Here is a 24404-nt window from a genome sequence, read left to right as displayed (position 1 = left end):
ATCAAGTAATTTACCACTGTTTGTCAAGTAAGTCACAAGAACCTGATCTGGCCACTTAAGTCGGACTAGAGTTAAGGTGGTCTAAAGTAAAACCCATTGTCACCATCGTCCGGCCCTCAGCTCAAAACTAGCCGTCGGCTAGACAGTACTAATGGAGGGATGACTGAGTGGTTTAGTAGCGTTTCTGTTTTCTATATTTGTTTGTATCTGTATTCAGCAGCCACACCATTAGGAAAGAAGAAAAAATGACCACATATATTTCGTGACAATATTTAAGACTGTGTCACATTGTGGTGTGTGTTTGTAACAGAGTAACCACCAACATCGAGGAACAACTAAGAATATCAATGCTCAGAACTGTAGACTGTCCGTAACAAACCTCTTAAATATGATGGAGGCAGATATGAGTCGGGCAGAGAGAGAGCGTACACACGCTCTCTCTCATGGAGTCTCACGTCGAACTGGACCGTCCAGCAGCTTCTCTGGACTTAATGAGGTGTCATGTACAGTTTATATTATAGGTGTGACCTTTCAGGGAGAGAGAGAGGAGGAGAGAGCGATGGAGAGATAAATGGCTGCGCTTGTCCGTTACATCGATGGGCAGGAAGCTTCTCATCTGCAGATTTATCACTTATATTTCGTGACGGACCAACATTTACAAACATCACACTTGAAAGAGCACAACAGCGATTTAGCGATTTCTCACATGAAGTGTCGGCTATCAGAGTATCGTATACATAACGTCTATCTGTCTAACAATTGAACTATTTTGACATTGATGGGTGAGATCACTATCTAGTTGCACTTACTAGTTTAAATTGTAATATGAAATTAAGAAGTGCAAACATTGAAACAAAACCAAAGATAGGCCACAGGCACAAAATTATTATTTTCAATTTTATTTTAGAATTAATGTTCAGTCAAGTGTAGAAACCTCCAATTTTTTACTGCTGTAAAAGGTTTTACAAAATAACACACCAACATATGGTAGAACAGTCAAGCATCGTGATAAAAAATACTCAGCTAAGTGCTTTTTAAGTGTATAACCTTTCATCGAGCAGCTACAGCTGGACCAGAATGTAACTGGACGTTCTTCAACCGTTATTCTCCAGGAGGGGGGTTCTCCTTTGACATGTTTACCTTCAAGCCGAAACCTGACAGCCAATTCTTTACGAGTGGAAACATGTGGCTGTAAAAAAGTCAAAATGACAAGAGTCCTAAGATGGATGGCAACCTTTGCATAGCCACGTGAATCAGCGTTATTCTGTCGAGGCTTGAGCCATCAGCATATCACAATAAAAGGCAGCAGAAACAATCAGGATCTGAACACCAAAGCATTTTTGCTCCCTCTGCTGCAGTGAGCCTGTCAAAATGGCCAGACTAATTTCCAGAGGTGCGATGACTCATCGGCCATCTGACCTGAATGGCGGCCTGCGGGGACGAGTCGTCAGCCTCAGTCCGAGTCTTCAGGCGCCAGTGAGGATGTGACCTCGTGGTGGATGAAGGAGTAGAGGCTGACGTCAGGGCGGCGGCCGCGGTAGCCCCGGCACTCACACTCGTAATACTGCTCCAACAGGTCGAACACCTTGCCTGAGAGAAAGGGGGAGTAAATGTCTTGACAAAAAAAAAACTGCCTCTCAACCTGCAACAAGGTCAAATTCAAAATACATTTATATTCCAGAAGAAGACGTGGGAATAATTTATCCAATATTTAGCAGCGCTGAGGTAGCATGAAGATGGGTGTGCAGTTCATCATTATGGCACTGGTCCTTTCAATCCACAGTACATATAACACCGGGACCAAATACAGTATACAGTGTATAGTAATACTTTGAATAGTCCCTATGTTAAAGAATCAAGTTATCAACAAATCCCATATAGTTTATCTGTGAAACAGAGAACACAAGGAGCGGATCTGTTCCGATGAAGAAGCAGGAGGAAGTCAAGTTGTTTTCCTCACCAACACTGATGTTATTCCCGGTGAGGAGCGAGTGCATCCTGTGGACATCTGTCATGAGGCGACTGTCACCAAAGGTGAAGTAGACCACGTCTCGTCCCGCCTCAGCAGCTGCCAGCAGCTGGATCAGAGCTGCAGCGACACAGGTCTCGTTAAACTTCAGCTCAGGGAAACACGGCGGCCTTCAAGGTTTTCTAAACAAATGCTCGGGATGGTTGCTCGCCATGTGCTGTGGTGGCAGTTTTCATGCTCTGTGGGTTAGATGTATCTGGCTCTCTTCAAACCAAGGCAGGTGATTAGCTGAATGAGACTGGGCACCGTAAACGCACAAACTAGTCAAACATCATCTCAAACTGAAGCGGCAGAAACAAGAAAAACACCTCGAATCTCAAGAGAGGAACAACTCGCCTCTGAGTCAATGAAGCTGGCACACTGATGTCATCTTAAGTGTGGATGCAGCTGAAGAGAGTACAGCAGCACGTTCACTATCAGAGCCAATCTGAATTCAGCGTTAATGCAGCCTGAGCGTAAATTGTGTGCTTCTGATATCAAATTGGCACATTTCAGTATAAACAGTGAATGTAAGCGAAGGCAATGCGTCCTTAATGGCTGAAGAAGTTAAATGGCTGCAAGATTATTTAAATACACATCTAAAGTTTTAATGCGACATAACTGGAAGTTGTAGAGCACAAAACTCCTGAATGGATTTTGCATTGCAAAACAGCTTTGGTGCTAACACACCTGCCATGTTTCTTTAGCTGCAGCTAAAAATTGGCTTTGCCAAAACATTAAGAAGGAGTTTATATTTAGTCTGTCTAGCAGAGCCAACATGTCAGTGTGACTGATGTGTTGCAGGTAGACAAACAAATGATTTGTTACTACTGGTGCAAAATGTGTCCGCTTGTGGAATGACCCCAACTGATGTCATGTCAAGCAGTGGCAATATGATTTTTCTAAACTTTTTAATGAGTTAATGAAACTTCAAAGGAAGGATTTGATGGCTTTCTTCCACATGTGAAACATTTATATTAGCAAAAGACAATTATCAAGCAGGTCATTGACATGTACAGGTTATTACTTTCATTTGCCATCGCACAAAAATAAAAATTGACCACAAAATAGACAATTAGGCAGCACGGGAGACACAAATATTAGTTTTTAACAAAAAATGTGCCATGAACAAGCTGTTCATTTTTGCGGAATGAGCTTCTTCCAGATGCGGGTCACCCAACCTAGATGTGTTTGCCATCATATGCTTGAAAAATACCATCTTTTGCTAATATGAATGTTTTGTGTTTGGGAGAAAGTGCCAACAAAGGCTTTCAAAGGCTTCATTTAAGTGAGCAGATACAGCAGTGAAGCACTTGAAGGTGTCTGATAAACTAAAAGGGAAAAATTAGTGAGAACATAATCGCAACATTGAACATAGGATATACAACAGATAAACATACAAATACGTATATAAACATGAACAACATTAAAAGTATTTTATGATCAGTTACATGCACAGTGACTTTCTAACTTTTCCTGTGACTCCACCAGGAAAGTAACGCACTGCAAGCAAACTTCTAAATGTTTTACTTCCAGTTCTGTGTATAAGTTACACCCCCAAACATCAACCATGTGTTGCAACAGATGGGCTCTGTTGTTGGAGAAGAATTGCTCAAATTATATAAAAGAATATATGCATGTGACCTGGACTCATCCAGGTTCAGAAAAACACATGCATCTCATTGAACATCCGATCCGGTTGAGCTTGCCAAGGTCCAAAACAAAAACCTCTTCCAAGCATTCTTTCACGTGCAAGGCCCCCAATTTCCAGATGTTTGGTGTCCTGGGACATTAACATAGCAATAACATGAGGCCGGCCAACAGAAGTGCTTAGGACCACCCTCGAGCCCCCAGACTCTATTTAATGGGGCCGTGCTCTGAACAAGATGATGCTGTTGTAGTGTTGCTGCTGTCGTGGTGGAATAAAACACAGTCATCCTGCTACACATGTGATCCATCTGCCTCTGCCTTCACCACCCTGGTGATTGTCAGTTTGTGACACAACACTGTAAGGCCTTGATTCATTTCTTTCTCCCCTGTTTATAACCATATTGAAATACTAGATTAAAATCACACTGTTTTGAATTTTCTCTTTAGTTTAAAACAGTTTAAAACAGTTACATTTAAGACCCTTTATCATCAGTGAGGCTTACTTGACATAGCTAAAAAGTCTCACACTGATCCATATGTGTAGACATATGAACCCCAGACATAATAGCAAATATTAATAACTGAGGTACAGTATGACTCAAAGATACACTGGAGCAGAAATGTTCCAAAAGTAGTGTCAGTCATGCACCCAGCGCTACACTCACAGACAATACCACAGTACAGTAAAAGGTGAATACTCCTGGGACTAGATCGCCTTCCGACTGGATGAGTCACGGAGAGAGAGCAGGTCAGGCACCGGAGGCCGGTAAATATTTAAAACTCTAGAAGTGTATCTGCTGATTAATGCAGGCTGAGACAGCAGCTAGTACAACCCACACTGAGTAAACATTTTCATAAGAGATCGCTCAACTTCAGCACTTTTTTCTTTCCTGGTTAGCCCACTGTTTTCAGCAGGAAATTATCATGCGATTAAAAATAGGCAGAGGGGGGGAGAGCACAGACAGTGAAGGCAGGGGGAGATGCACAAGGCTCTTCCAGGGTGGTGTCATTAAGACGGCAGTAGGTGATGTGGTCTATGGAGGACTGGATGTGGTTAATTACTAAATATACACACGTGTGTACAGTTAGCAGGCTGGGGGTCTCGCACACAGTGAGCGGGAGCTCGCAGCTCCGAGAAGGCTACACAGACAGAGCGCTGGACTAGATGGATGGACTCTCGCAAGCGATCAATTTCACTATTAATGAACCATATTAACTTTGTCACTTGATCAATAGGAGGAAGGCGACGGATAGGCCTTAAGTAAATGAATGTATTCCCACAAGACGAATGGATAGACACTGTGATGTGCCGCAGCCTTTCAATCTCACATGTATCCGGTTACATCCAGAGCGTTTGCCTCACCAGGCGCAGCAGTGATGAGGCTATGTTTCTCTACCAGGTCAGGCAGTAATGGGACATCGCAGCTCACCTTTTAGGCGAGTGTCTCCGCCAAACACACCGCAGCCCCAGTTCCCGGTGGCAATAGCAGACAGATGCTCCTGCGGTTCCCTGGGACGGGCAAAACCACAAAATGCCTGCGAAAAGAAGAGGTTTGCAGATCAAAATAAGAGGTCATGCTAACCTGGCAAAGTACCCAACCCTAATTTAAATTCATGAAACAAAGCCTAATAATGAAGTAACCACGGAAAAATGATACAGCTGATATGCTACATTTTTAACATAATCCTATTCTGACCTGAAAAATTAATTCTACTATCAAAGGGTGTATAGACACTGAAGCTTCATCAAATGTTGACCATCATTTATACTAAAAACAGATTAAAATAGCAACGTGTTCAGAGATATCCGAGGCCCACAGGAATAAATCCAGCCACCCTGCACGACGGAAAGCGCCAGGAGGCTGGGGGAGGGGGAGTCGCTGGTAAGTGGAGAATGATCTGTCATTTCTGAGCATAAAGCTGAAAGCAGCTCTGTTGAGCCTGGGGTACTGAGATCACCCGACTGTTCCACATGGCTGCTGCACTTCATGAGAGGCAGACCAATGACTTCATACCATCAAAGCAAATGGAACACAGAAAGGTAACAACGCCATTCCATTTGCCTGCAGGCCTGTGCTTGACACATCAATAAAAATACGTGCAGGTTTGTGAAATTGGACGACTACTTTGGGTTTTACTGCTTGACATGTGAGCAAGTCAGGATAGTTTTTTTTTCTCTAGCTGAAATTCTAAATGAAGCATTAAGTTAAAATTAACAGAGAGTTGAAGATGAACGGTCAAGGATCTTCTCTTAACCATGATAAATTCCTGCCGTGTAAAGACAGATGACATTTAGCTGAACAATATTCCAAGCAGGAATTGATCTTCATGTTGGTTGCATTCCTCACCAGCTTGTCAGAGCTGTCAAACACCTCGGAGCTTTCTGACAGTGGACGAGACAACGCCAACATCTTGATTTTCCATTACAAATGGGAACTGGACCAGGGAGGAGAGCGTTTGAATTGTGACTGTACTGTGTAAATTCAGCTGCTGTGCTGGAGTGAGGAACTCATCCCTTTATTAGGGTTTAATAATCACCCAGCTTATATCATCATTTAATGACAATCTTAGTAAGGACTGTACCAACTTACCGTACGTATACATCCTACTCATGGCTTATTAAGTTAACATAAAATAATCTAAAGAGAGAGAAACAAATACTAAACATGATCAGGCATTTAGTTTTAGCTTTACACGACACAACACTGTTATCATGGCGACCACTTCCACAGGCACCAGTCAAGAGGCAGGACTCCAAATGTCCGACACCAGTTTGTGTATAACAAACGTCTTAAGTGAGGACACTAGACATCATCCTTCATCAGAGATAGAAAGCTGGCTGCTACAATCAGGACTGACCTTGTTGAGCTCACGGATGACTTTATCAGGACGAAACTGGTCGAGAAAGTTCCTGAAAGGCAGAGCGTCCATAGCCACAATCTCTGTGCAGCGTCGCTGCCACCCATCTCTGCAACAAGGAGGCAGAAAATTATGCACAGCAACAACACAAAGCACTGCAACTAATGACAAACGTGACAGCGGACTAGTCACCAACATCAATTGTGAACAACTTGAATCGTGTTTAATGTTGTCACTGATATCTTTATAACTCAAGATATCATTTGAAAAGGATGCTTGGCAAATGTTTCTCACTTGAATCTTTGATGTGTCCACTGTGAAATGTTGCCATACTGTGGATGTATTGAGTTATGAGGGTCCTGAAGCCTCAGCCATGTCTTCTCTTACTGCGGATGGTATGATGCGCAGAAATGGAGCAATAACTTACCACTTGTCGAGGCTGTCAGTGACCAATTTAATAGTTGATTGACTATGTTGACTATTCATGGCAGCCCTTAACACTTACTTCAGTCTACTTAACACAAATAAGGAATGTTGATGGGAGAGAACATTTTTGAACCTTGGTCCACAATGGTCAATTCAGTTATATTTCAAAATAAAAGCCAAAGACAACTTTGAAATCTTAGGTGTGATGTCATTGGACAGATATAAAGGGGTGACATGCAACACCTTTAACCAGCATGAGCTTGTGGTGCAACACATTACTAAATAACTAAATAAATCACATAGGATGATACATTATTTTTTATTCTATCACCAAAAGTATTTGCTCACCCATCCAAATGATGAGAACCAGGTGTCCTCATGAATTGGCCTGGCCACAAGCTCCTAGGCCTGCAGACTGTTTTGGCAAACATTTGTGAAAGAACAGTGGTCGGCCATGTAAACTGACGGAGAGGGGTCAGCGGAGGCTGAGGCGCATAGTATGAAGAGGTCGCCCACTTTCTGCACAGTCAATCGCTACAGAGCTCGAAACTTCATGTGGCCTTCTGATGAGCCCAAGTACTGTACGCAGAGAGCTTCATGGAATGGGTTTCCATGGCCGAGTAGCTGCATCTAAGCCATACATCATCACGTGCAATGCAAAGCGCCGGATGCAATGGTGTAAAGCATCTGCCACTGGACTATAGAGCAGTGGAGACGCCTTCTCTGGAGTGACGAATCACGCTTTTCCATGTAGCAATCTGATGGACCAGTCTGGGTTTGGAGGTTACCAGTAGAACGGTATATTGGACTGCATTGTGAAATTTGGTGGAGGTGGAATTATGGCCTGGGGTTGCTTTTCAGGAGTTGGCCTTGGCTCCTTAGTTCCAGCGAAAGGAACTTTGAATGCTTCAGGATAACAAAGCATTTTGTACAATTCCATGCTCCCAACCTTGTGGGAACAGTTTGGAGCGGCCCATTCCTCTTCCAACATGACTGTGCACCAGGGCACTAAGCAAGGTCCACAAAGACCTGGATGACGGAGTCTGGTGTGGATGAACTTGACTAGTCCTGACCTGAACCCCATAGAAGACCTTTGGGATGAATTAGAGCGGAGACTGAGAGCCAGGCCTTCTGGACCAACCTCAGTGTGTGACCTCAGTAATGCGCTTTTGGAAGAATTCCTATAAACACACTCCTCAACCTCCCAGAAGAGTTGAAGCTGTAATAGCTGCAAAAGGTGGACGGACATCATATTGAACCCATGGGTTAGGAATGGGATGGCTCTTAAGTTCATATGGGAGTGGCATGGCAGGAGAGCAAACACTTTTTGGTCATATAGAGTATTCAGACCTTGAGCATGATCAATGATAATACACAGGTCAAGTTGTTCCAGGGAATGAAGCAAATACCTTGGAGTTGGGTCGTCATAGGCGCCATTCCATTTGTATGTCTCCGCATAGCCGGTGTATTTACTGTATTGCTGCGTGCCTGGTGAGTACAGAGATCAGTCACACTAGTGTGATAGTGCAAGTAAATAAATGAAATAGACGGAAATCATAAGATTGAAGTACACAGTATTACAGCACCTGAAAATAGTCTAATTAAGCAGGTTCATTAGTCTGGGATCTAAGGAAGTGATCCTAAAAGGAGACAGCGACTCAGCGCTGATCCTCAGGGAGCATTCAGTAAAAGCAGAAACTGAGGGAGGAGGGGAAGGCAGCACAGTCCAACAAATGAGGACACAAATTAACTTCTCATTCAGTAGGTCTCATTAGGACCCGGCTCCTGAGAGCACTTGTGGAGATGCGTCACACTGCAGCGTCAACCACCTAAGTGATTAGCGGTGGGGGGCATCGGTCAGCAGGTATTAGTAGAGGCGCTGTGCTCTGCACAGACATAGCACGAATATATAAAGATCTATAAAATATTTTGCTGAAGACAGGTTGTCAAAATAACTTGAAATTGGGGGGATGCTGTAGTGCAATGTTGGGGAGATGGTCAGTCAAATGACTGAACGGGGGCAGTGGAAAGTGGAATTGATTCACACTCTTGGGTCAACTTTACTGAGGGAAGACAAGGGTTGAGCATGTGACACCATGGTATTGCTCACGATTTCAGGTAGTGTCAGCATCAAAGGGCAGCCAGGGAACAACAGAAATGTGAGTGTTAGTAAGATATGAATATTTCCCTGACAAGAAACATTTGGCAGCAAACTCATCACTTGATAGTTTATTTGAATCAGATAAGGATGCTCCAAACACACTGCCCTCCACATAGCTTCAATTGCCCGAAAAAGGCAGCAGCCTTTCAAAACAATACTGTGATATTTCCTCACAATTAACATTTGACATTTCAAATCTTCAAGGAATACTGCGGCTGAATTTAAGCAACATGCTGAAAAATGACAAATAGCATCTTCACTGCAGTTATCATTGGGACAGTGTTCCAGAAGGTTAAACCATTCATGTGTAAATATAGTGAAACAAAGTAAGACATATTTGTGGCCAGCTGAAGATATAAAAGGTCAAACTTTCATTCCCTTTCCAGAAAGAAAACAAATTGACTGGGTGACACGATAGTTGTACTAAAATTAACGTCATCCTTATGACACTTGTTGGTCAAAACAACGGAACAATATGTGAAGTTGAATATTGCAATATAAGCAAACACGCATCATACTTCACTAGAAAAGGACTCAGAAATGGCAAACCTCCAACAAGCAGCTTCAGTCCACACCCAACACTATCTCCCAATGAAGTGCTGCTTTGTCATGACCAAGACCATGGGGCATTTTGTGCTGAGTCACCACTTTTTGCATCACTCCTCCTTTTCTGGTCTTTGAAGCCCACAATGGATCTTGTGACATCTCCTTGATGCTATTTATACTTTTGACCGTTGAGATGGCAGCCAGATACCCAGCAATAACAGAAGATTTCATTAAGACTGAGCACTTTTGGAAATTTCTCTGTAGAGGTAGAAGCCATTAGCTTCCTGCCGTATGCCAGAAAGCATCACAGGTTAATTTGATTTACTACGCAGCCACCAAGCAGCCAAGGCTCGGACTTTTCCCTAACAAGGAACAAGGGATGCTCAGGCAGAGTTTAATAAAGATGATGGAATGGGAGAGGCCATTAGCTGAGAGGGTCTTGGGCAGGTCTTACAGATATAATTAATTCAGGGTCCCAGTAATAAAGTTAAGTGGAGGCGGGTGGAAAGATAGCCAGAGGAATCTGAAGGTGACTTTGTTTGGAGGGAGGAGCTCTGATATAGCAGTTTGATTTGTGACAGAGAGAGAGAGAGAGAGAACTCCCTGAAGCAATTTTAGTCCATCTTGGATTATGTAATATTACTGCAGTGATCACAGTGATACCACATCGTTTGAAGGAATCCAAAGAGTTTCAGACCTGGAGAAACCAAATGTGATGTTTTCCGTACTCGCTCATGTCAAGTTTCAAACATCAGCGTTGGTGCCGAAGTGTCGAACTCCAATCACAAAAGGGGCAACGGCAAATAAAGACCAAGTGGAAATTATGTACCAAAAAATTCTATACCAAAATGATCTTTTCATTTTTCACAGTCATACAAAGATAACACCTACGGTTATGGAAAGGCAGTGAGAGACAGATGCCACACTGAAACAGTGACGGGTCTAAGTGGCCCAATTTGAAAGGTGGACATGACAATGCTGGTCAGAGTAGAAGTAATCCATGTCTTTTTTAAAAGACTGATTTAATAATTTGTGTTCTTGGTGGTGCATAGTGTTCATAGTGCAACTTTATATTGTGCATAGTTATTGTTTTTGATGCTGCAAACGTCTTTTAAAGTTGAGCAAAACCTAATTTTAATTGTCTTTCTTTTCAGTTAGCATATAACCTTTGAATTTCAAGCTGGAAGCTGATAATGGTCCAATAAGAGCAACTGCATGTGGGGCAATAAGCGGCATGATGATGCACGATATTATGCATGATATGATGACCAGCCGACTATAAAAAAATAATCGTTTGTGGCAGCCCTAGTTTTGCCTCAGAAGGCTGTAAATGTTTGACGTGCAGTGGACATCATTCGTGTACACCATCATCACCAGGATCTTGCTTCAAAACTTGTTGCATCCAGGCTCATATCCATGTTGAAGGGACCGAACAGTACCTAAGAGTGCGTGGCTCAGGACAAAGGGCAAATACTCTAATGCCTCTTTTCATTGGGAACATCTATGAATTTATGTCGTAAGAGTTAGATGAAAAGGAATGCTTCAAAAATCCCACAGGTAACTTGTGTTATTTGTACCACAAAAGTCAGGGAATAAATAAACTTCACCAACTGTTCAATTTCAGGATCACGATTGAAAAGAATAATTGAAGTTTGTACGTTATTTTGAAATCTTACAAATGGCTTTATCTTTCTGACAATTTCAACCTCGAGTGACAAGCACGAGAGACTGAGGGCTCATGCTGAGACACTAACAGTCCAGAATTTGAGCACCAGGGAGCTTTTGATTCTGCTCCTCCAAGAGAAAGGTGCAGTCAGCAGGGTTTGCTCAACGTCCACAGAACAATCAGGAAAATCCAAACTCACACTGATGTGACTGCCACTGCCAATCAGTGGAAATGACAACAAACACAGGACGCTTGACAATGTCTGTCTTTTGACAAGTGCCCTGCCGCCCCCCGCTGAGACAACGGGCCCACAGCTAGTGCACTTGGTAACCATTTTGAGTTTGAGTGAAAATCTGGCATTGAAAGTAGGAAACACATTGAAGACATCATCTGCATTTGAAAAGCAGTGTGTGATTTTGGGATGACTGACCTGTAATGATCAAACACTCATTATCATCCAGAGCTTCAGTGAAGAGGCGAGACACAATCAGCTCAGGGTTGATCAGAAAACGGATTTCCTCTTGAACTAATCCTGAACTGGTCACTCCTCCACCCACAAACTGATTGGCGAAATCCACCTGCAAAGACAAACAGGTGGTTGAAAGAGGAGGACAGAAACAATGGAGATTTATTAACAAAGAACAATGTGTGTCGTGGAAAGATGAAGAATCAGACTTTTTTTAAAAGATGTAATTCAGTTTAAGGTTGGGTTTTCTCTAAGCTTGATATCGAATGTCATAATTACTCTATTAGTATGTATCTTGAATTTTCTTTTCTACTAACAACTGCCACTGTTTTGGATTGTTTGCTTTTTCTCTCATGTTTTTTTTTTTTTCTTTATTTTTATTTTTTTTTATTAAATACCAAAATGGACAAAATATTGTTCAGCAAGAGAACTGTGTATTGCAACCATATTTACAAAATATCGAATTATGAATGCAGTTGGAAAATACAAAAATACATAATCATAGAATTTCAGACGGTTGGACTTTCTGACCGTGCCTGACATTATCTTGATGCCCTTTTAACCTAAACTATACCATTTATAAAAACTGAGTTAAAAAATTAAAAGACCAATTGTACATTTGTCAGCATTGATTGTGACAAACAGATGTTGATGAAGGATGCAACTGTTATTTCAGACAAAATGTCACTTGGCACGCAATAGAAAAGAAAGGTGAGAATCCATATTCTTGCCTTTATGACAAAAACTTTGACAAGCTGATGGTGGAGGTGACCTGAGGTTTGGCATAACTCAGACATCAATCCCTGTGTTGCTACAAGCTCGCCTCAGGAGTGACCCTTGAGTGTGCCAGTACGTCCTGTTGTGGAAGTGACAGTTTCCTGCAGCAATAACCTCTACCTACGTTCAGGTGCACAAATTCTATATTTCAGTTCACAATTCTCCTTCTTAATTTACGATTTTCATACGGTTCGACTGATCACATTTTAGAAATGAGTGAAAAAAATATGAAGATGGAATTGCCCTGACGTTGTGCTTACTAAATGGTCACTCAACTCTGGGACAATATCTAGCCTCTAAAGTCTACTCTGACAGGCTGTCAAAAGCCCTGCCACCCCGACAGAGCAGCCATCAATCCGTGCTGCGTAGGGCCCCAGGAGCCGGTCATGTGTGCACATCAACTGTCAGAGTGGCAACTAGAGGCAAACAAAAGGTGAAAGGCAAAGCGGGCCATTCTGACAGTGTGGAGGAAGAGTAGCCGACACTGAGAGCAGAGGCAGCTCTGGGGCCTCGACCCTGGTCCCACCACACTTCCTATTATGAGTCACAGAGGCCCCCTCAACACTGTATTCAGCTGTAGTAAGCATTCTGGGAGAGGGACTCCAAATGCAACTGCTACAACTACGTGAAAACAAGACAGCTTTTTTTCAAACCCAACATATCTGTGGGATACATTCATCTTACCTGAAGCATTCCATGACCATCGTCCTCAATGGTGCCCTCACATGTAATATGGAGCCTTGTCAGCAGAGTCTCCGAACTGAAACCAAGATTAAAGAAACATTACAAAATACACTTCATGAATAATTTCAAAATGCCATGTCAATGTCCCAGTAAACTACCTTTTCCAGTCCACAGGTTCATCCAAACATTTGCGTGTGAATGTCAAAAGACCAGTAGGCTCTGCAAAGGAGAGGAAAGGGCCTTAACTATAACACAATTCAAAGTGCGTTTAAAAAAAGGAAATAAATAAATACATGGTGACACTAACTTTGCTCAGTGACACTTTTGAAATAGCACATGAGAGTTTTGAGCTTCTCAGTCTTTGTGGCAGAGGACCCCTCAAAGAGCCTGAAACAAAAAAGCAATATGAAACTCAGAGATTGTCCAATTCAAAAATGTAAGTTGTGGCTAAACATCATTCATACTTGACAGTCTGAGGACAGCATTCTTTGGTAGGGGAAAATAAGCTGCTTTTAAATAGAGGGATGGTTTTATCATTCGGCTTCTCTGTGATTAAAACTCAAAGAACTAAAAATATGTAGCGTCCCTCTTCATCCCTGACTCGTACTTCAGAGGATGGCCCATGCTCTTTTTTTCCTCGAAGCACAAACATGCTTCTGTTCTCCCATCGTTCATTAAATTCCCTCTGAACAGTACTTGTTGAATTTTCAGACAAGTTCTTGCCAGTCTGTCGAAGGGACAAGCTTGAAAATGACCTCGGTCTGCTACAATATAGTTTCTGGTACACTTTAAATCAGCTCTGATTATGATATCAACCGTATCTATTCATAGCTTTACAATTGTAACTGAAAACAATGCAATAATTGCATAGAATTTCATACGCTCAAGAAAAAGAAGTAAAATAAGACAAAGAATAAAAAAACAAGGGCAAAGGACAAGAAATAGGGAGCAAAATAAGAGAGACAAAGAAAAAACATTAAAAAGAAATAAACCAACTGACAATGAATAAAAACAGTAAATAACACATATTAAGATGCAAAAGAGTGAAATAAAATAAAAATAAAGATGTGACTATGAAGACAACGAAGAATACAGCTTTCATGTCACTTTTACATGTTGACTTTCTTAAATTCTAAGAAAACACAACATTGATTCGGACTGAAACTCTCGTACACTGTGCGCACCAGCAACACAAAACCTCCTCTTTGGCCATGTGAGTTCAGTCATGTGTGAACGTAGGATATAAATTAGTTCATCTCTCACTCAGGCACTCTTTTCAGTCACTGGCCGATTATGAAAACGCTCCCTCGCTGTACGACAAAGAAATTGCCCGGGGCTTGCCATCACTCGTACCACTCTTCAGCACTCGCACAAAAAAGCAATGCTGAAGAGCTTCTTCCTAGAGGATACATTAAGAAGCTGTGTTCTTTTGAAGTAAAAGCATCCGCAGAAGGCCATGGGTCAACCCCTACATTACAATAACAAACAAAGCAGCCAGGGTGCCAGACTGAATGCACAACATCAAGCTTTCAAAGAGGAAAAAAAAACTCCACTGTCAGTCATGCAAGCCACAAATTTCACCAGAGTGAAATTAAATAACGACAAAGACTTGATGCACAAAATGCCCAAGAGGAAATGACTCGTTCATTTATTCAACTACCGCGATCATTTCTTTCAAAGTGGCTGCACCAAACAATCATGTGCAGTGTAGTCCTGGGGCCAAACCTTGACTGAAGAGAGTCTCCGGTGAGAGCTTTTATTTTGAGTTCACAATATGATCTTAAGGGAGAGGGGATTACATAACACTGGTGTCCTCCACAAACAGGCCCATGGAAGCTATGATGTATGATTGTAAATATGTGCAGCCAAGTAATGGTGTGTCACCTGAAAAAGTTGATGTCGGGGTAGTTGCAGTACTCGCTGGCAGAGAGTCTGGAGTTTCGGCGGGGGAAGGTGCAGTAGAAGGCGTTGGCGAGCAGACAGGCCACCTGCTCCTGCGACATGGTGATGGAGTGGTTCATGCCCTCTTTGAGGAGGGGGATCGGCTGCAAGCACAGCAACAAAGATGGAAGGTCAAAGCAATTTGTTCTCTCAATTGAGCAAAGGAGATATTGAAGGATGTCGCTTGAATGCAGAAGATTTGGTCACGACTCCAGCCGTCTCCAATCACAGTCTAATCAAGGTGCATTAATGATCATAGTGAGTAGACAAGAAGAAGCAAAATCTCAGATCACAAGGACTCACGGCTGCATACACTGCTAGAATCATTATGCTTGATAGATATTATGGAGAGATACTAACAATGAAGTAATTAATATTACTATTAACCTATACTATTACAGGGCTCAAACAAAATGAAAGAAAGTAAAAATTTTATTCATTTAATAATTTATTTTTACATAAATAGGATTTAATGTTGCTTCTTTTTTATATGAAATCTGCACATTTAAGATGACCCCTCTATTCAGTTGTTTCTATACATTAGCATATGTTCACAAAATTTGTCGGAATATGTTTGGACCAGCGAAATCCCACAATGGTGTTTTCTTTGAATACATGAGCCAAATTATAAGTCAGTACAAACTGATTCAATAAGTGAGTATAAATTGTACTGACAGTTGCACTATTCAAATGAAAATCTCAAATACACGCATGAAATTACTATTCTAATGCAGTAAAATGTAACTGCAAGGAAGAGAAGACAAAACCTTCACAGGTCAAATGCAGAAAAACAGAATGCCACCAAAATCAAATGACCAACCATGAAAGTTGCATTTAAATATATTACAATGAAACTAATACATAACCTCAACCATGTGATTGGCAGAGGTAATGTGAATAATAGAATCAAACCAGGTACAGATGGTGTTAAAGGTTTGAAAAATAAAAAAGGTAAAAATTAAAATAAAAAATCCCTACAACTAGAAATAAAAAAAGTTAAAATAATTCAAATAGGGATGTACCGACCAATTTAGATATTTGTATACAATGTTGTTCAGTTTGTTGTGTGTGATTTATTTGTGGAGGGGAAAAAATGAGCAAACAACAAAAATCGGTATCAGCCTGTCGGGACTAAAAAGATTCGTGCACCCCTCAATTCAACTGAATGACAGTTGATCTGATGGTTGACAACAAACAGAGAAACAGAGAACCAAATGTGAAAACAAACGTTCATAAAGCATCCCACTTACAATCACTATTCGTTTACGTTGACCATACACTCTGCACCATTTGCGACCTATTTGTGGCCTTTGGTTGATCAACCACATACCAAACAGATGCAAAGGTGGGTTTGTGCATGCACATGTGTTGGTTGTGCTGGGTGTTACCTTGGTACAGAGCTCCGGCGCTTTCAGTGCTAATTGCACCATGTTTGGCAGCAGGGAGTCAAACATCTGTTGCATAGCATCCGGATCCAGGACCTTGGAGAGAGGAAGAGTGCGTTGTTTACTGTAGCGCCACAAAACTCACCTGTCACTCAGTCACGGTCCAGACTCATTAGCCTGGGAATCATGGGACTATTTCATTGAGTAGAATTACAATCCTTCTGTACCAGGGAAAAAAGGCCTGTTCATCTAGGAAGCACTAAACATGTTCTCTATAACCCCAGGTTTCTTGAAAAAGCTCTGAAAGAAAACCACGCAACCACGATCAGATCAGCTGATTTATTGGAGGACATTTATTGTCCAGCAAAAGAAGCCTGACTAAACACTGTCATAAGTAATGACCTGCTTGACATCATAAACCGCTCCTTTCGGTGTAATAAATGGAGACACTTGACCGGGTGTGACACTGGATACAGCTGAGCTAGTACAAGCTGAGCTTTAAATCAGACCAACGCTGTGTATCAAGTCAACTGGGTGCTGCTGGATTTGGACCCGCTAGATCAAACCAAACTGACAAAGTAATCAAGCAAGATGTGAGGGAGAGGAGACCAGGGCTGCTGTACACATTTAACACAACGCCTCAGGGCATGCCCCACCAATAAACCCATCTGTGACGGTGGACGTGAGGCTGAACAAAAATAAAACGCTTGTGTGTTCACAAGCGTAAATACGACATTGGTTGGACTAAAGAGTGAGAGGAAGCAACACTGTCCATCAATTGCTTCCTCCAGCGATGTGTGTAGAAAGATGCATATTCAATGAAGGTGCCAGAGCCATCACCCGGCACCATTCATGTCCACGTCTCACTTGCATTATTTTTGCATCTCCAAATGAGGGGGAAAAACTGTGGCCACTGTGTTTGTCTAGGATTTCAGTCAATTGAGTATGTACAATTAAAATATACATACGTAATATACAAATACACAGATTGAAGCTGTCTCATTTAACAATTTATAGGGCGAGTTCATTCAAAAAAAAAAATAATAATAATATATATATATATATATTCCAAATAAATGTTTTACTTTGTGTTTTACTTTGTGTTACCAGAATCACTGTTTTCTTTTACCATATACCAATATTGTACTTTTTTTTCTTCACCCATATGGTGACAAACAATAATTACTATCATTGTTATTTGTACAATTCTGAATAAATACCATTAACTGTTATCTATACTGTAAGGTTAATGCAAGGGTACATTTGTTATAGTAAAAGTGAAGTTTAATCCTTACTATTAAAATGTAGTCATTTAATACATCTAATAAAATCTAATTAATTCTGGCGTGCTCCTTAAATATTAACTGGAGTTGAAAACTAAATTTAAATATTTTGTTATGCACAGGACAGCGCCCTGACTGCACCCTGAGATTCTAATAATGAGATTCAGACGCTAGTAAAATCCTTTCCTGGATAAGAAGAAAAAGTCTGGAGATTCTTCTAATACATATATGATGATAATATCCACTAGTATGACGAGTACCCGTCTGAATTACACTTCTCTTCCTGAGAGCGTGGGAGCAGGAGAGATGAGTCTCAGACGGGCTTGACTGAATACAGGCACATTGCACCTGAGTTACTTGGAATCCTGAAGTGACAAGATGCCTCATTTATGACAGTGAAGCAGTCGAAGTAGGGCACTTCCTAGATGACACAGGCGGGACGAAAATCCATCCCATTCTAAGTAAATGTAGTGGGAAGCAACAGATTTAATCAAATTCAAGACAAGAGCCGAGAGCATTTCAAGAGCTTAATTTCACCATGACTACATGTGTAAACAAATTTTGCAATACTATGCCCTAGTATTTAAATCTATTATTATTATTCTTTTGTAAAAAAAAAAAAAAACATTTTCGCTGAGATGTACACTACTCTTTAGCATGTAATCTGAATTTAAACAGCAGAGATGAATAAAAGCACTGGCTTATGTAACATAATACAATACAGTAAAGGACATGGTTACACAATTGAATAGTTCAGGTCAATAGTGTGTAATTTGGTAAAAGACAACATGAAACACCACAAAATAGGTCAATTTTAATTGGTGACAAAAACTTTGCTCCTCCACTGTAAAAATCATACCTCATCCGAACATTAAGCAAACACCTTTAAAAAAAAATCAAATTACAAAGCCAAATGCAATTGCGGCAAAGGTCTCCAGGCGAATATGGCTACTAAGTAGGACCTACAAATATATATATCCCCTGCTCCCCCCACTGATGTGACATAGCAGAAGTGGAATAAAGCTTTCTCGAATGTCAGCCATTTTCTTTCCTGACAACTTACAGGACTTGACCTTTTGGCAAAATATTAAATTGAGACTTTGGCTGTGAAAAGACACCAACGTTCTCCCCGTGCAGATTCCATTACTGTTCCTGTTGCAAAGTGACAGGAACATTTCCCACAGACACATCTTTTGAATAAAGAAATGTATTCGATAATGGCATGCGGCAATGAAAACAAAAGCTTTGGATTGTCCAATAATAAAAGGGGATGTTGAAAAGCAGACGGTCTATATCCTCACTCTGTCACCAGTCAGACAAACGGGACACGACACAGGACGATAAGATTGTGAGAATCAAAGCACAGATGATGGATGGTCATTAAAGCAGAGCCACCATCTGACCAATGATCCACTGGAGTTCTGGACACCATGACACAGCACAGACGCATTCACTCTCAGTGTGGATAGGCCCAGATAGATCAAATAAATCAAGGACACTTTATCATGAGGCACTATGATGACGGCAATGGGTGGGGGGGAACAGAAACTATGTGGTCGTAAGAGGCTGAGATAAAATAGTCCATTTCAAAAGCAAAACTATTTTTGATGCTTACTTGTAAAAATAAAGTCAATATGCATCTGCAAACAATTAAAAATACCACTGTATTTCCAAGAGTCCAAAAAACGTAATCAGTAAAACTGACAAGGTGCAAAAAAACCTGGTAAAATTGCAGGTTATCAATTGTACAAAAACAGATTGACTAGATTTTACCTGACAGCAGTAGCGATTCAATGCAGTGAAGTCCCATTTCTTGGCTTTTGACGCAGAATACTTTAATATTGCGGCCTGCAACAATTGAAAATCACAATTAAACACTGAAAAAAATCCTAAAAAAAACAACTATACTTGCACACCAACTATAAATTCGATTGTTACCACATCTCCCAGTGTAAGGGCTTAGCGCGCCACCTTGTGGCACAATTCAACAACAACATCACCAACACATCCAATAATTCAGCTTTCAAGTTGAACATTCTTCAAAGTTAGACAAGGGCACAATGTAATGTTTGAAATGTCATTAACTGAGGCTTTAGGAGGAGATTTAATTGAGTAGAAGACGATATCAGAAAAGCATTATTCGTCACGGTGGGGAAAAACATCAACGTATACCGTACCTTCAAGTCTTGCGGACGTCTCATGTCCTCCTTCAATGCCTCTGCGATCAAGTCCCAACGGCTATTGTTCTGCATTTCTTGAGTTTCCTGAAAAGTTAAAAAAAATTGTCTATTGTGATCAATAAACATTCAAAAACGTCTTCACAATGACTTCTCCAGTTAACACAACCATTATAGGTTTCAGTCTCATACTGTTATTTCTATTAATGAACACTTTACTTTCAAACATGCTTTTTCATATTTTGATAGATTTTTACCCTTTGTCAAATGTGAGACAATTTTGTCTTCTTCCTTCCAAAAAATATTTCGTCACTCAAAACTCCTATAAATTGTGTAATATAGTAATTATGCTGCTTTTATACCACATTTCCATATCCGGTGTCTCAGGTGACAGTGAATACCGGTAATCAAAATTGGTTTAAAATAAACACATAAATTCACAGAAATCTAATCTGACCTTAATATTACAAGGCTCAGTTCTGGGAGCCAAATTGTTCACACAATATATTAATGATATCTGTGAGGTGGTGAGGTTTGCAGATTTCAGGGATTTTATCAACAGTGGAGGGGATCAAAAACATTAGCTGAGAAGACTGAAATGGAAAAGAAAATAAACAAAATCAGGTTGGATGTAAATAAAATGTATAACTAAATTCATGATCTTTTCAAATTGAAATGTGGATACTAACTTTGTCCTAAAAACAAATTTCTGTGTTTCAGTACATACAAGCAGCTCACATGGAAATTACAAAGCAAAATAAAAACGTCATGACAAGTGAGTAAAAAAATAATGAAGGGAACACAAAAAAAACCCTCCATATTACCTCATCTCTCACTGGAAACAGATTTGAAGATGAACAAGGCATTTTGACGTTGATATCATCCCAGGTGTCAACAAACTTGGCAGGAAATGGAACTGTGAGGTCTCCAGGAAGGTCTGTCTGTGTCAGCAGAGTGAGACAACCAACAGTGTGAGTGATCATCAAACAAGCTAGAGACACAAGCATCAACAGACTTAAAAATCACATCTTAAATGTTTGTTTAAATTTTGAAATTAACCAAAAAAAACAAACAAACCCGCGTCATGACTGTGTGTGAATCAGGATTATTCTCCAGCGGAGGAAGTGCTCGTCCACAATGCGGCATTCTCCTCAGCTTATCGATTGGGGTCCCAAGCCATGTGACACGTTCATCATCCTCAGATGATGTGATTTCTATGTCCGCGTCTGATTTGTGGGATTTATCCACTGCATCTTTATTCATTCCGGATGAGAAGAAGTCTGTTATTCTCATACTGCGTTTGGCAAAGCTGTTTGACGCCCCAATATTTACATCCAGACCGTCATCAACAATCTGCTTCCCATCAGTGTCTGGATTGACTTTGAAAGCTGGAGAAACACTATCATCATCTTCAATTGTCAAAGGTTGAGTTTCTTCATCTGATTCAGCACTAAGTTCTGGATGGTTTTGTGGATTCTCTTCTTGTACATGGGACACTTGGGTTGTACTCTGGGTTTTTTGGGGCTTTGTCAACCAGATATCAAGTGTTTTTTTGTACTGTTGATTTAGGTTGCTTTTGGGCTTTAATGTTTTTGTTTTTACTCCACGCAAGCTGCTAGTTCCATTCTTTGGCTGATGATCCATCTTTGAGTCGCCCCCTCTTCTTTCTTGATTTTGGACTTGGCCAACTGTGGCCTGGTCACACGAGGTGGCACCTGAAACACATTTGTTGTCAAATTTTATTGAAAAAAAAACACATTACATCATGACTCTGTTGATGCTCTTGGCTCTTCTGCACCTAAATCATCACACACCTCATCTGGGAACCACATTTGTCTCTTGCATATATTTGAATTGTGACTTGAGGACAATTGATTATTAACACCAACATTTGTGAAGGATATCTTTAGCTTATGATAGAGCGGTTTGATATTCACTGACCAGTCTAACATAACTTACCACTTGCATTTTTCACACTCCTTTATTTAAGTACCCCTTTAATACCAAATTAATATACAGAATACTTTTATTAACCATAGTATTGCAATTGAATTTAAAAATCTTGACAACCATAAGACCATGTGATCTTCTACTTGACAGAGCATGTTGCTCAAACGCACTGTGCTCTCCATCAGAACCAGTGTCGTCCTTAAGGACTTAAATCCACTTCAATTCAGAGACCAGTGATGAAATATCAAACACCACATATTCTGAAAAAACATCTGTACTCACTGTTATACATAGTCTGGGTTTACACTGGGTATTTTTGGCATGAAAAGCTACGACAAAGACCACGTTGTGATTTGATTCCCACAAGTGTATTGTTCACTTCCCAGTCGAACATGTTGCAGCCTACACAAGCTTTTACCTGCATTCCAGTACCGACCAGATAGCAAAAGCTTGCTAAATACTTTGAATGCTCTGAAAATGATAAATAACACCTTTTGAACACAAAGGGTCACAATATCCATTACATAAAAACAGGATTAAAATCAATACAGGACACAAAAAAATAGGTGCGGTAAATGTGAAGACACACAAACAGTGAGGAACAGAGATGACAGTGGGTCAAGAGGACAGAGGTAAGTTTAAACTATTCCAAAGTGAAGGCATGGAAAATGCTCAGAGCCCCTTTGATTTCAGCTTTGACCACTAGAAGGGACCTGCACAAGGAGCTGAGACTGCGAGCTGGCTCATAGGTGAATCTGAATGTCTAGGACATAGCTGGGAGCTCGACCTTGACAAGCTTGAAAAGTTAAATTCACACAAAATTCAAGACTTTTCTAGGTCGGGAAAATAGCATAACAAAATACTGTTAAGATTATCACGACTTGAACAAAGAAGATTCAAGCTACAATATATCTTTATAATCCATGCAACTGGACATGCACAATGTAACTAATGGGTGAAGGAAACCGCAGACTGGAACAAACTATCCTGTCCCTTTTTAACCTGAACATCAACGGTCAGAGAGTTCAATATTTTTACATTGACAACAAGCACACCAAGATACTTAATTCATACTTAGAACTTCATTTACTTCTACAAGTCGGGTGTAATGTTTTGAAGATGCATATAAATAAACACTCATACCACAAAGTAACACCAGTAAGTAAGTACTTACTGGTGCACAACTCTCACAAGAATGGAGTGACTCAAAAATAAATAAAAAATAGCAGTGCACCTTGGTTAGGAGAGGAAGGACAGGCTGAAGACGGCGCCTCCACCCTCAATCTTTTCGCAGAAGGTTCAAAGTTTGTAAGTGACGTCATTCTGAAATCAAGCAGGCTATATGTGAGCATAAGTGCGGGGTTCAGTGCGACAATAACGACTGTAATAGAGACGTATACGACTCACAATAAAACCTGACCTGACACGACAAAGGAATCGTTCTGTCGTCTTATCCAAACCTGTGCCAGACGCAAACCTGTCCTAAACAGGTGCGCAGAAGTCATGGAAATATTGATCATGACATTTCATGTTTAAAAAAAACCCAATATATATATATATATATAAAGCTACCGGGATGTACATATACTTTCTATAAAATTGGACTGAAACGAATTCCCTTGAATTTGGAACATAAAACTGCGATGTGCACACCGAAATAGCAGGTGAGAATCAGACAAAGCTAATAACAAAAGCGCGTATGAATGCCGTCTACTTTTTTAATCTTACAAAAGAGCAAAATTTGCCGAAAGAAAATATTGCGTAAGAAATCAGAAACCAACGCGATTCATAGGCGGTGAGTCTTCGATAATATCCATGAGATTTATATATAGCACAATTTATGAAACGCAGTCGGCGCAGTTAAGCCGAAATTCACTTCCGCGACAGTGACGTCAGAACCCGTTCTTCTTCTCCTGATCCTCCTGCAGAGCGTTACTGCGATGCTGCCCTCCTTCGGTTGCCGAGGTACTAATTCAACCTTGAAATGGACTTCGAGAGCACAGTACTTGCTGTCACTAAAGCAAACGAGTAAATTCATTGAAAAAAATCTTTGTACTTTTCACATTTGTTAATTCATGCAAAATTGTTTTCCGTTTTAAACGGTCAAAATGTTCTGCTCGCAAGGCCGTATGATCTTATCACAGCACGTTGAGGACTGTTTGACCTTTTCCTTTCAACCTTACTTATGTTGATATTTTCCCTCTTTTCCGGAGGTTTCCATTTTTTGTTGTTAATTTTTGTTAGCTGATTTTAAAGATTCTCTTCTCCTTAACCTGTTTTTTGTTTGTTTTGTTGTTCTTGTATTTTGTTTGTTTGTGTAACCGAGTGTCTCGGTGTTGAACAAAAGAAGAGGCAGAGTGTCCAAAATAGGTCCCTGTAGTGGACCACGCCACCCCTTATTCACACACCAACAGTATATATTACA

The 24404-nt window shown here is 40.6% G+C and overlaps 1 protein-coding gene across 5 annotated transcripts; it reads right to left on the bottom strand.

The window, feature by feature from the left end:
- Positions 1 to 883: 883 nt before the first annotated feature.
- Positions 884 to 23867, bottom strand: LOC128764691 (poly(ADP-ribose) glycohydrolase). Of its 5 annotated transcripts, none has more exons than XM_053874701.1 (17): positions 23387 to 23867; positions 23214 to 23302; positions 21107 to 21744; positions 20854 to 20970; positions 20030 to 20116; positions 19626 to 19700; positions 16573 to 16665; positions 15128 to 15288; positions 13551 to 13630; positions 13402 to 13462; positions 13244 to 13319; positions 11747 to 11894; positions 8353 to 8431; positions 6518 to 6626; positions 5089 to 5194; positions 1961 to 2089; positions 884 to 1590 (listed from the first exon to the last, which is right to left on the bottom strand). In XM_053874701.1, exons 1-17 carry the CDS (start codon positions 23497 to 23499, stop codon positions 1454 to 1456), a joined length of 2298 nt encoding a protein of 765 aa, XP_053730676.1. In that variant the 5' UTR covers positions 23500 to 23867; the 3' UTR covers positions 884 to 1453. The 5 variants fall into 5 exon arrangements, with proteins under 5 accessions (XP_053730676.1, XP_053730711.1, XP_053730686.1 ...); XM_053874736.1 differs by having other exon boundaries at positions 21632 to 21744; XM_053874711.1 differs by having other exon boundaries at positions 23214 to 23317; positions 23400 to 23867.
- Positions 23868 to 24404: the final 537 nt, after the last annotated feature.

Source organism: Synchiropus splendidus, chromosome 1 (genome assembly GCF_027744825.2).
Source record: "Synchiropus splendidus isolate RoL2022-P1 chromosome 1, RoL_Sspl_1.0, whole genome shotgun sequence".
NCBI classification, from domain to species: Eukaryota; Metazoa; Chordata; class Actinopteri; order Syngnathiformes; family Callionymidae; genus Synchiropus; species Synchiropus splendidus.
This window is presented reverse-complemented; position numbering and strand designations above follow the sequence as displayed.